The sequence below is a fragment of the Pelophylax lessonae genome (assembly GCF_965119305.1).
Source record: "Pelophylax lessonae genome assembly, chromosome: 3".
NCBI lineage: Eukaryota > Metazoa > Chordata > Amphibia > Anura > Ranidae > Pelophylax > Pelophylax lessonae.
Window position 1 is genome coordinate 675,886,367 of NC_138770.1, and position 13,355 is coordinate 675,899,721.

At 47.3% G+C, this 13,355-nt stretch overlaps 1 protein-coding gene across 2 annotated transcripts in view; it reads right to left on the bottom strand.

Annotated features, from left to right (window-relative positions):
* The window catches only part of DAAM2 (dishevelled associated activator of morphogenesis 2), a 342,052-nt gene that overhangs the window by 259,510 nt on the left and 69,187 nt on the right, over positions 1-13,355 (bottom strand). For both annotated transcript variants that reach the window (XM_082249299.1, XM_082249298.1), the window contains exon 3: positions 5,308-5,397. In XM_082249299.1, the coding sequence (XP_082105425.1) occupies positions 5,308-5,397 (90 nt within the window). The remainder of the gene's footprint in view (positions 1-5,307; positions 5,398-13,355) is intronic.

A 13,355-nucleotide genomic window follows, 5' to 3' on the forward strand; every position in this document is an offset into this window, starting at 1 on the left:
GCAAGGTCGATATATGGTGGGCCGATATGCACTTTCCCTGGAACTGGCCGATATTGCAAATATTTTTGTGACATCATTCTGCTTTCTTAGGCCGCCTCCCTCGCCTTGGACAGCCTCGTCTGGAGTCGGGACTAGTCTCACGGGAGTGTATCACAGTCATACACCCACCCACAGCACCCCGGTGCCAGCCAGCCACCCACATCCACAGGCCCTGTACCAGTGAGCCAGCCATCCACAGGCTCTGTACCTGCCAGCCATCCACAGGCTCTGTACCAGCCAGCCAGCCACCCACAGGCCCTGTACCTGCCAGACAAGGCCCTGAACCAGTCAGGCACAAGCACTGTACCAGCCAGCCACCCACAGGCCCTGTACCTGCCAGCCACAGGCCCTGTACCAGCCAGCCAGCCACCCACAGGCCCTGTACCAGCCAGCCACCCACAGCCCCTGTGCCAGACAGCCACCCACCACAGGCCCTGTACCTGCCAGCCACAGGCACTGTACCAGCCAGCCAGCCACTCACAGGCCCTGTACCAGCCAGCCACCCACAGCCCCTGTGCCAGACAGCCACCCACCACAGGGTGCCAGACAGCCAGCCACCCAACACAGCGTGCCAGACAGCCAGTCACCCACCACAGGGTGCCAGACAGACAGCTACCCACAGACAAGGTGTCAGACAGACAGCCACAGGCCCTGTACCAGCCAGCCACAGGCCCTGTACACCATCCACCACAGGGTGCCAGCAAGCCAGCCACCCACCACAGGGTGCCAGCCAGCCAGCCATCCACCACAGGGTGCCAGCAAGCCAGGCATCCACCAAAGGGTGCCAGCAAGCCAGCCACCCACCACAGGGTGCCAGCAAGCCAGCCACCCACCACAGGGTGCCAGACAGCCAGCCACCCACCACAGGGTGCCAGACAGCCAGCCACCCACCACAGGGTGCCAGCAAGCCAGCCATTAAGCATTAAACAAAAATTAACCTGTTCAGTACCAGATTTGTGTCAAAAATTGTCTTTATTTTTCAAAACTTTAAATGTACAAAATATCGGCCCATATCGGCCAATACCAATACATTGTGACCAAAATATCGGTATCGGCCCTGAAAAAAACGTATCCCTAGTTGTGACTCACTGAAACATCGGTACAGCATCAAAGGTTCATTGTAAGGAATCAGCTGCCTCTCTGCATTGGTTCAACAAGCCCCCATTGAGCAGACAGCAAGAGCTTTGCTGATTGGCCAATCTAGCTATGACTCAGCAGAGGGCATGCAGACCTTTGCAGTGGGACCGCTGCTTTCCCACAGAGAGTAAGAGTCCTTCTTTGCAGCACAGTACAGATTTTCTACTCTACTTGGGAGAGACGGGCTGTGACTTGCCAAAATGTTGGTGCAATAAAATGATTATGCCATCCTTCTTGTTCATCTGTGAAGCTCCTGAGTGCCTACAATACATGTTGCAACATCGTTGCTTTGTATAGAGCACCAAGATTTATCTTGGATCGATTTCTGATACCGCCTGTTTTTTTCCTATATGGCTGCTAAGCGTCTGATGATAAACAAACACCATACTGTGCACAGACAGATCTTTTTTCTGTAAAACTCATGCCCTGCTACAATAATCTATAATTATCTCAAGCTGCCTGCCAGCCATTCAGAATTTGCAGTGATGCCAACTAGGAAGAGCCGTGTATGGGCTGCATGTGTTGGCTCTGCTCACTCTCTGATGGACGGACGCCCGTTTCATGTCTTTGGGCACCTGGAATAATATGATGTGGGGCTCCATGGACGCCATCCAGGTGCCGATAGCAGGAAGCAATATGAATGATGGAGAGACATTAGAGTGATGTTCACAGGGTATAATCTGTCAACGCTGCCGCCATGGGCTCACCAGCTCTGCTTGCTTGGCCGCCAGCCTGTGGGTATTGTCATGGCGGCCCTGGAAAGCGATTGCTGGGAAACAGAGGAAGTATTCTTCCCGGACAATCAGTGACATTTCACAATGACAGGATGTAATTCTTTGCCTGAATTGCCCGCATGCCCAGGGGACTCTTCCTTACCCATCGACTGCAGCGTCTATACCAGACTGGATTCATTGTCCAACAATGGTTCACCAACCTGATCCAAGTTTCCCGGTTTTTAGTCATTTGATGATGAACTCCAATCCCATAGTTATACATATATTGCAGTACTGACAGTTTATGGGTTGGGTTGAGGGTTAGATGTTGACTGTGGGGTCAAGGATCAGAAGAAGGATTGGAGGGTGGGCTGACAGAGGGTAGTTTTAAGGACTGCAAATACGTTGAGGGATGGTGTTTTTAACCACTTTACCACCGGAGGATTTTGCTGTCTTACGTCTGGGCCACTTTTTGTGATTCGGCGCTGTGTGACTTTAACTGACAATTGCGCGGACATGCAACGCCGTACATAAACGAAATTTACGTCCTTTTTTTCCCACAAATAGAGCTTTCTTTTGGTGGTATTTGATCACCTGTGCGATTTTTACTTTTTGTGCTATAAACAAAAAAAAGCGACAATTTTGAAATTGAAAAATTTTTTTTATATGAAATTCCCCCCAAAAAAATGTAAAAATCAAAATGTTTTATCATTTTAGGCCAATTTGTTTTCTGCTACATATTTTTGGTAAAAAAAAAAAAAATCGCAATAAGCGTATTTTGATTGGTTTGCGTAAAAGTTATTGTGTTTACTAACTACGGGAAAGATTTCTGTTGTTTTTGGTGTTTTTCTTTTTTAACGAGTAATGGCGGCGATCTGCGATTTTTTTTTTGCGGGACCGCGACATTGCGGCGGACAGATCGGACCCTTGACTGACATTTTTGACACTTTTGGGGGTGCCAGTGACATTACTACAGTAATCAGTGCCATAAATATGCACTGTTACTGTAAAAATGACACTGGCAGGGAAGGGGTTAATTTTATTGGAGAGGGAGGGGTTAATGTATGCCTGGTGCTTACTGACGTGTGTGGGGGGAGGTGACTGAGTGACACAGGCACAGATCGCAGGTTCATCTATGCTGAACCCTGCAATCTGTCACTGTTTGTCACTTAGGAGATCCGCCCGCTTTGTTTACACAAGCGGACGGATCTCTAAACTCGATTCCCCGACGATCGGGGAAGAGCAGCAGTGATCACCGCCGCTCCTCCCCTGGCCCAACTCCCGCTAAGACTGAATACAGCGGGAGAGAGCCTCCGGCGGCACACGCGCCGCCGAGAAGGGGGGGTGTCTGGCGACTTAGGTCTACGTCGTCAGACGATAACGAACCACTTTGCCGCAGTAGAGCTCTAGTGAGCAGCGGCAAAGTGGTTAAGGACTGAACTAAGGGATATTATTAGGGGTTAGGTCAGGGCCGGGGCTAGACTATTTTGCACCCTAGGCAAGACCAGCTACTTGTTGCACCCCCCCCCCAAAAAAAAAATGTACATATTCCCCCTCTTTCCTGCACATAATTCCCCCCTTGAACCCTACACTTCCCTTCCTGCACACACTGCCCCCCTTTAATGCTACACCCCCTTTAACCCTACACTCCCTTCCTATACACACTGTCTCCCTTTCACCCTACACCCCCCTTCCTATACACACTGCCCCCCCCCTTTCACCCTACACCCCCCTTCCTATACACACTGCCCCCCTTTAACCCTACACCCCCTTCCTGTACACACTGCCTCCCTCTCTAGAGGTGACATCCACATGGAAGGAGGAGGTGACAGGAGAAGAATGTGGCACAGGCCATAGCTGCGCCCTAGGTGGCAGTGCGCCCTAGGCGGCTGCCTAGTTTGCCTAGTGGTAGCACCGGCCCTGAGTAGGGGTGAGGGCTAGGGTGAAGGTTTAGGTATTTGGTCAAAGGCTTGTTTTATTGTGAGGTTAAGGGCTAGTCTGAAGATTTAGGTATTTGGTTAAAGTCTTGTATTAGGGGTAAGGTTGAGGGCTAGGTTGAAGGCTTAGGTATTTGGTCGAAGGCTTGTGTTAGGGGTGAGGTTGAGGGCTAGCTTGAAGGTTTAGGTATTTAGTTCAAGGCTTGTGTTAGGGGTGAGGTTGGGGGCTAGGTTGAAGGTTTAGGTATTTAGTTCAAGGCTTGTGTTAGGGGTGAGGTTGAGAGCCGGGGGGGGGGGGGTGGGGGGTAGGGTTAGTTTGAGAAATTGTGTCAGAGTTTAGGCTGAGAGTGAATGTTAGGGTTTAGAGAACTAGAGTCAGAGTATATAGGCTGGGTTGAGGGCTAGAATGAGGGTTTGGAGGCTGGGTCGAGAGCTAGGGTTAGGATTTTGGTATTGGGTTGATGACTTGTGTTAGGATTTGAGGGTTATGTTGAAGGCAATGGGTTTATTTGGAAGGCTTGTGTGAGAGTTTAGGTTGAAGATTGGTCCCCGGCAGTCTCTATCACTCTCGGAGGCCCGGGCGCGACGTGATGACGTCAGTTTTTAATACTGCACTTATCTCGGCTAAATAGCCGAGATCGTTTTTTTTTTTTTTTTTTTTTTTTTTATAATTTCAGGCTTTCTAGCCTGTAGGAGAGATCTGAGGTCTTATTGACCCCAGATCTCCCCATAAAGAGGACCGGTCATGCACTATTCCTATTACAAGGGATGTTTACATTCCTTGTTATAGGAATAAAATTGATCAAAAAAAAATTAAATGGAAAGTGTAAAAAAATAAATAAATAAATAAAAAAATTGAAAGTGCCCCCGTCCCCGCGTGCTCGCACGTGGAAGTGAACGCATGCATTCGTCACGGCCACATATGTAAACAGCGTTCAATCCATACATGTGAGGTATCGCCGTGAACGTTAGAGCGAGAGCAACAATTCTAGCCCAAGACCTCCACTGTAACTCTAAACTGGTAACCTGTAAAAAATGTTTAAGTCACGACTATAGAGATTTTTAAGTACCGAAGTTTGGTGCGCAATTTTAAAGCATGACATCTTAGGTATCTACTCAGCGTAACATCATGTTTCACATTATACAAAAAAAAAAAATTGGGCTTACTTTACAATTTTGTCTTTTTTTTTTAATTCGTAAAACTTTTTTTTTTTTTAAATGCGTTTTGAAAAATTTCTGCGCAAATACCGCGTGACATAAAAAGTTGCAATGACCGTCATTTTATTCCCTAGGGTCTCTGCTAAAATATATATATATATAATGTTTGGGGGTTCCGAGTAATTTTCTAGCAAAAAAAAAGATGATTTTTACATGTAGGAGCAGAGTGCCAGAAATCGCGCGGTATGGAAGTGGTTAAAGAACTCCTCTTTTTTCTGGCATTTTGCGATGTTAGTACATCAGAAATGGATGAGACATCTTACCTTTTTTTTGCTGCAGTAAATCTGCCATTTCTTCTCTGCGGGGAGAGCAAACATGGCTTCCCTGTTCTTGTCTGTAAGATCCAACTCATCCTGTAAAAACAAAGGACAAAGCCTGTCAGGAAGTGCTGCCCTCTGCAGGTGGGGGCTGGAAAATACATACCGGATGCCCCTTTCACAGAAAAGAAAACTTCACTTTCATTTTTTTTTAAGTGATATAACATAAAGAATTGGTACATAAACCATTCTGCAATTTAATGTCCAAAAAAATTCAATTCACTGCTATTCTTTAAAGCTGCCAGAAATTAAAAATTTCCATAACCTGTAACAATGCCAGCAAAGCTTCTCTTTATCCCACGCTCACACCTATGCGTTTTTGCAGAAACGCACTACAGTCCATGTAACATGGATTCCTATGGATGTAGTTCACATCTGTGTGTTTTGCGGCACTGCGTTTTTTGTAAAGGGTCGGGGACTTTTTTCCCCCACAGCAGATTGTGTTTTGCTTTTAATAGACTTCATTGGAGCCACACCAAAAACGCAAGTGTTGCGTTTTTTTATGCTTTTTTTTATGAGTTTTGCGTTTTTTTTCCTCTTTGACACACTGTGTATAGCTGGTTGCTAAGGAGCGCCCGGGGAGCCGGCTGCGGCGTCCTTAACAACCAATGAATCATCAGCTTCGGGCTGGTATGGATTTGGAGGGGAACCTTAACAACCGATGAATCATCAGCTTGGGGCTGGTATGGATCTGGAGGGGAACCCAATGCCAAAAGTTTTGTAAAAAATGATTCCCCCCCAAAAAATCTATACCAGACCCTTATCCTAGCATGCAGCCTGGCAGGTCAGGAAAGGGAGGGGACGAGCAAGCACCCCCTCTCCCCTGAACGGTACCAGGCCACATGACCTCAACATGGGAGCCACACCCAAAATGCAAGTGTTGCGTTTTTTATGCATTTTTGATGCATTTTGCGTTTTTTTTCCTCTTTGACACACTGTGTTTAGCTGGTTGCTAAGGAGCACCCAGGAAGCCGGCTGCCGCGTCATTAACAACCAATGAATCATCAGCTTCGGGCTGCTATGGATTTGGAGGGGAACCTTAACAACCGATGAATCATCAGCTTCGGGCCGGTATGGATCTGGAGGGGAACCCCACGCTGAAATGTTTGTAAAAAATGGTTCACCCCAAAATCTATACCAGACCCTTATCCTAGCATGCAGCCTGGCAGGTCAGGAGAGGGAGGTGACGAGTGAGCACCCCCTCTCCCCTGAACCATACCAAGACACATGACCTCAACATGGGAGCCACACCAAAAATGCAAGTGTTGCGTTTTTTATGCGTTTTGTGTTTTTTTTCCTCTTTGACACACTGTGTATAGCTGATTGCTAAGGAGCACCCGGGAAGCTGGATGCCGCATCATTAACAACCAATGAATCATCAGCTTTGGGCTGCTATGGATTTGGAGGGGAACCTTAACAACCGATGAATCATCAGCTTCGGGCCGGTATGGATCTGGAGGGGAACCCCACGTCAAAATGTTTGTAAAAAATGGCGTGGGGTTCCCCCCAAAATCTATACCAGACCCTTATCCTAGCATGCAACCCGGCAGGTCAGGAAAAGGAGGGGATGAGCAAGCACCCCCCCCCCTCCTGAACCATACCAGGCCACACGACCTCAACATGGGGGGGGGGTGCTGTGGGTGCCACCCCAGAGCACCTTGCCCCCATGTTGATGGGGACAAGGGGCTCCTCCCCACAACCCCACAACCCTGGGTGGTGGTTGTGGTGATCTGCGGGCAGGAGGCTTATCGGAATCTGGAAGCTGACAGCTGATGACTCGATAGTTGTTAAGGACGCGGCCGACTTCCAGGCCCACTCCTTAGCAACCAACTATACACAGTGTGTTTAAAGAGTGTGTTTAAAAATGCAAAACGCAAAATGCATAAAAACTGCATGCAAAAACGCTTTAAAAACACGGGTTTAAAATGCAAAACGCACCTGAAAACCATATCAACCGCAACCGCATAGATGTGAACCTAGTCTTAAAACCTTTGTTCTGAGCGGTGTTAGGTCGAGGGGCTCTCCTGAAGAGGAACAAAATATTTAATGGAGATTTTTTTTGTACTACTTTAAAGTAGTGAGTGACAGGTATAACACAAGTTAAATACTACATTTTATACAAGTACCCGCCAGCAGTAACTGCCAGCATTACCCACCAACACTACCTGCCAGCAGTACCCGCCAGCATTACCAGGCAGCAGTACCCACCAGCATTACCCGCCAGCAGTACCCACCAGCAGTAACCACCAGCAGTAATCGCCAGCATTACCCACCAACACTACCCACCAGCATTACCTGCCAGCAATACCCGCCAGCAGTAACCTCCAGCATTACCCACCAGCACTACCCGCCAGCAATACCTGCCAGCAATACCCACCAGCAGTAACTGCCAGCATTACCCACCAACACTACCTGCCAGCAGTACCCGCAGCATTACCCGCCAGCAGTACCCACCAGCAGTAACCACCAGCAGTAACCGCCAGCATTACCCACCAACACTACCCACCAGCATTACCTGCCAGCAATACCCGCCAGCAGTAACCACCAGCATTACCCACCAACACTACCTGCCAGCAATACCCACCAGCAGTACCCACCAGCAGTAATCGCCAGCATTACCCACCAACACTACCCACCAGCATTACCTGCCAGCAATACCCGCCAGCAGTAACCTCCAGCATTACCCACCAGCACTACCCGCCAGCAATACCTGCCAGCAATACCCACCAGCAGTAACTGCCAGCATTACCCACCAACACTACCTGCCAGCAGTACCCGCAGCATTACCCGCCAGCAGTACCCACCAGCAGTAACCGCCAGCATTACCCACCAACACTACCCACCAGCATTACCTGCCAGCAATACCCGCCAGCAGTAACCACCAGCATTACCCACCAACACTACCTGCCAGCAATACCCACCAGCAGAGTGCCACCTCCCTGAAATTCGTTTTTGCAGGTTGGGATGCCTGCAAATGTCTATTGGCCTTTTTGGGGGGGAGGGGGGGGGATGTGCTGGGAGCATATGCGGAATGAGAGGATTTGAGCTGGGGAGGGGTGCTGGGTGCAATTAGGTCAGCGATAGTGTTCATAGACCTGGGGGGGGGGGTGCAATTTGTCATGTTGGCCCTGGGCTCTAGGTGACCTTGTTTCGGCACTGGGTACAACTGTGCAAGACTGAAAGAAAGGCTCCCCCAATGAGGCAGAAAAAAAAAAAAAAAAAAGTTTTCATTGCAGTTCTATTTTAGGTACACTGTAACGGAAATAAAATGTAACGTAAAATATACAGGATGCAGTTCAATAAGAACACTTGAAAACCCTTTTGTAAGTCTGCCGGTTACATCATCGCGGCGGAACAAGCCCTCAGTTCATCGCAGCGTGGTTCGGCTCTTTAAACACGGCCGTGTAAAAGCGGTGAAAATCAGTCGTAATCTCCTTGGCCGGGTCGCAGCCGCTGACAAACTAAGAGCCCCCCGAGGACCCCCATGGCCAGAGCGCTCCAGAAACCCGCGGGCAGCTCTCTGCCAGCCCAGCCAGCCGAGGAGTTTTTTTTTTGGAAAAATGTTTTTTTGTGGGAGTTGCTGCGGCTCAGAGAGCCGACATATGGAAATGTTTAAAAGATGGATTCCCAAACTTAAGGGGCAGACAAGTGAAACAAGAGCTTTACCCATGTTACATAGGATTACTGGGCCCAGAGCGACATTCCACCGCTAAAAATAAGCCAGCTATGCTGTCTGAGGTCAGGAGGCTGCAGAGACGGCCGGGCTGACCCCCAACTTCCAGGCAGGGAGACATGGAAGGCAAAAGAGAGATATCAAGTCTGGAAAAGGGGTTCTGACAAAGTTGTGGGGCCTTCATTACAGGGTATAGCTCTGACATACGCCATAGTGCTGTACAGAGAATGCTGAGCCAGTCACATTAGTCTCTGTACCAGAGGAGCTTACACTCTAATGCCCCCCCCCACCCCCACAGTCAAACACACACTTATTATAAATTTATATAGCTCTGACATACTCCATAGTGATGTACAGAGATCACTGAGCCAGTCACATCCGTCTTTGTACCAGAGGAGCTTACACTCTAATGTCCCCACACCCCCACAGTCAAACACACCCTTATTATACAGTTATATAGCTCCGAAATATGCCATAGTCCTGTACAGAGATCACTGAGCCAGTCACATCCGTCTCTGTACCAGAGGAGCTTACACTCTAATGTCCCCCCACCATCACACACTGTTATTAGTATACAGTTATATAGCTCTGACATATACAGCAGTGCTGTACAGAGAACACCGAGCCAGTCCCATCAGTCTCTGCACCAGAGGAGTTTGCACTCTAGACAGCCCCCCCCCCCAACAATTATACACTATATTATTATACATTTATATAGCTCTGACATATACCGCAGTGCTGTACAGAGAACACTGAGCCAATCACATCAGTCTCTGTACCAGAGGAGCTTACACTCTAATGTTACCACCACAATCAATCCCCCATGATCAAACACTATTATTACTATACATTTATATAGCTCTGACATACTCCATGCAGAGAACACTGAGCTAGTCAGATCGGTCCCTGTACCAGAGAAGCTTACACTGTAATGCCCCCAACCTCCCCCCCCCCCCACAATCATACACTATTATTAGTATACATTTATATAGCTCTGACATACTCCATAGTGCTGTACAGAGAACACTGAGCCAGTCACATCAGTCTCTGTACCAGAGGAGCTTACACTCTAATGCCTTCGCCACAATCACACATTATCATACATTTATATAGCTCTGGCATGTACTGCAGTGCTGTACAAGGAACACAGTGTATAGTGCTGACATATGCCATAGTGCTGTACAGAGAACACTGAGCCAGTCATATCAGTCTCTGCACCAGAGGAGCTTACACTCTAATGTACCCCCCCCCCACCACCCGCATTCACAAACTATTATACAGTTATATATCTCTGACATATACTGCAGTGTTGTACAGAGAACACTGAGCCAGTCACATCAGTCTCTGCACCAGAGGAGCTTACACTCTAGACAGGCCCCCCCCCCCCACAATTATACACTATATTATTATACTTTTATATATCTCTGACATATACCGCAGTCTCTGTACCAGAGGAGCTTACACTCTAATGCCCCCCATATTGCACAGCGCACTTCCTTGGTGAATCGCGGTGGGCGGTCCTTATTCATGAATTAAGCAGCCATCATGTAAAGATATGTGAACACTCCTAGGTAAAATTTAGGCTGCATGATTATCTCTCCCAGGGGGTGTGTCCATGACAGCGTGGGCTCACAGGAAGGCCAATCTCATCCAATCCTGGAAGAAGTGGATGGCTCTGGCTAAAGAAAGAAGCAGGGACCAGCGCTGGACCATGGAGGGAGGGAATAGTGCATGGACATATTTTTTTGCCTAACCAGATGTGGACGCTCCACACACACCCACCATAACTCCATGGAAGTACAAGAGGTGTGTGTAGTTTGCCCTCTTCTTCTGCCCCACTGCTGCTGCTCCCCTCTTGCAATTCCTGGCTGCCAAAATGACAGCTGGGAGTTGCTGTGTAAATACAAAAGCTGTTCAAACTGAAACAGTGTATATAAATATTTCAGATAGATACAAAGCAAAATTGTTTATAAACATTGTACAGACGGGAGATAGAGAGATACAAAGTAACGTTGTTTATAAACATTGATCAGATGGGAGATAGAGAGATACAAAGTAACATTGTTTATAAACATTGTACAGATGGGAAATAGAGAGATACAAAGTAACATTGTTTATAAACATTGTTCAGCCAGGGGATAGAGAGATACAAAGTTATCTGGATCTCAGGTTATCTGTGTATGCGCAGCAAATCCTTCATGAGCAGATGTCTCTGCTGGGTCCTGAAGGTTGGGCAGAGACCTTCAGCACATCATGCACTGGATTTTCCAAGACAGCGGTGCTGGAGAAGGGGGTGGGGTCAGAATTGAGGCTACTGAACTTTCTCTTCAATAACAAGTTTCCTCTTATCAGCCTTTACCAACTTGCTTCTCCCCTTAACTATTAATTTCCTAATCTTTTTTTTCCATTAATATTTAAACTTTTTTTGTTAATTTTTTTTCATGTCACATTAATTGAAAAACAAAAATCCTTTTATTTCATTTTTAAATTACTATGCATTGTTTTTTTTTTATTGTAATGGGACTTTCTATTTTAAAACTTTTATTTAAAGTGATTATCTTTCAATTTTAGTTTCAATTTAAAACTGGACAAATAATGGAATATCATTTATACTTTTATCTAGAGTAACAATACATTAATATATATATATACACACATATCAATGACCATGTCATAAAGTGTTTTTTTATTTTTACTTTTGTTTCGACTTTGACTATAGTTTGCATTAAAAAAAAAAAAAATAATTTGTAGGGCAATATCACCAAATAAAGAATAAAGTTAAAAAAATAAAAAGTTATGCTCAAGCTGAATTCCAGGATAAGCAATCATTGGCTAAATCTATTGGTCATGTGGCTTCTTCTTGAATCTCTGTAAACTTTGTGTATTTCTTCCAGATCTGTGCAGTAATCCAGTGTGAGACTTCCTTTAATAAAGACCGCTCACTGCTGCTCTCTCTCCTTGTGCAGGGGGACTGGTCTTGTCTCCGCCCCCTCCTGTAGTTTTCTGCAGACAGCCTGTAGTGGGTGGAGCCTGCTGGCCGCTCTCCCAGCTCTGCTCTCTCTCCTTGTGCAGGGTGACCGGTCTTGTCTCCACCCCCTCCTGTAGTTTTCTGCAGACAGCATGTAGTGGGTGGAGCCTGCTGGCCCCTCCCACAGCTCTGCTCTCTCTCCATATGCAGGGAGACTGGTCATATCTCCACCCCTCCTTCAGTTTTCTGTAGTGGGTGGATCCTGCTGGGCCCCTCCCATAGCTGTGCTTTCTCTCCTTGTGCAGGGTGACTGAGCTTGTCTACACCCCCTCCTGTACTTTTCTGTAGTGGGTGGAGCCTGCTATTCCCCTCCCATAGCTCTGCTCTCTCTCCTTGTGCAGGGTGACAGGTCTTGTCTCCGCCCATCATGTCAATTTTTTTGTAGTGGGTGGAGCCTGCTGGGACCCTCCAAGAGCTTTGCTCTGTGCACAGGCTATGTTTAAAACACTGATGATGGCAGTTCAACTTTTACAAGGTAATATCTGGATTTGCAATGGCATGTAAATATATTTATCTCCTCTATGGTTATATATGGTTAAGAATATATTGTTTTTTTTTTTTTTTTTTTTTTTTTCAGTTTTAGGTAATGGCAATTTGCATAGGGTTGTACAGGTGTGGATTTCTCACAGTAGTTTGTGTCTCTGCCCCTCCCACAATGGTGAGATCTCCCTGCAGTAGTTTGTGTCTATGCCCCTCCCACAATGGTGAGCATTCCCCGTGGTAGTTTGTGCCTCTGATCCTCCCGCAATAAAAGGATTTCTCACAGTAGTTTGTGTCTCTGCCCCTCCCACAATGGTGAGCATTCCCTATGGTGCCCTCCCACAATGGTAAGATCTCCCTGCAGTAGTTTGTGTCTCTGCCCCTCCCACAATGGTGAGATCTCCCTGCAGTAGTTTGTGTCTCTGCCCCTCCCACAATGGTAAGATCTCCCTGCAGTAGTTTGTGTCTCTGCCCCTCCCACAATGGTAAGATCTCCCTGCAGTAGTTTGTGTCTCTGCCCCTCCCACAATGGTGAGCATTCCCTATGGTGCCCTCCCACAATGGTAAGATCTCCCTGCAGTAGTTTGTGTCTCTGCCCCTCCCACAATGGTGAGATCTCCCTGCAGTAGTTTGTGTCTCTGCCCCTCCCACAATGGTAAGATCTCCCTGCAGTAGTTTGTGTCTCTGCCCCTCCCACAATGGTGAGCATTCCCTATGGTGCCCTCCCACAATGGTAAGATCTCCCTGCAGTAGTTTGTGTCTCTGCCCCTCCCACAATGGTGAGATCTCCCTGCAGTAGTTTGTGTCTCTGCC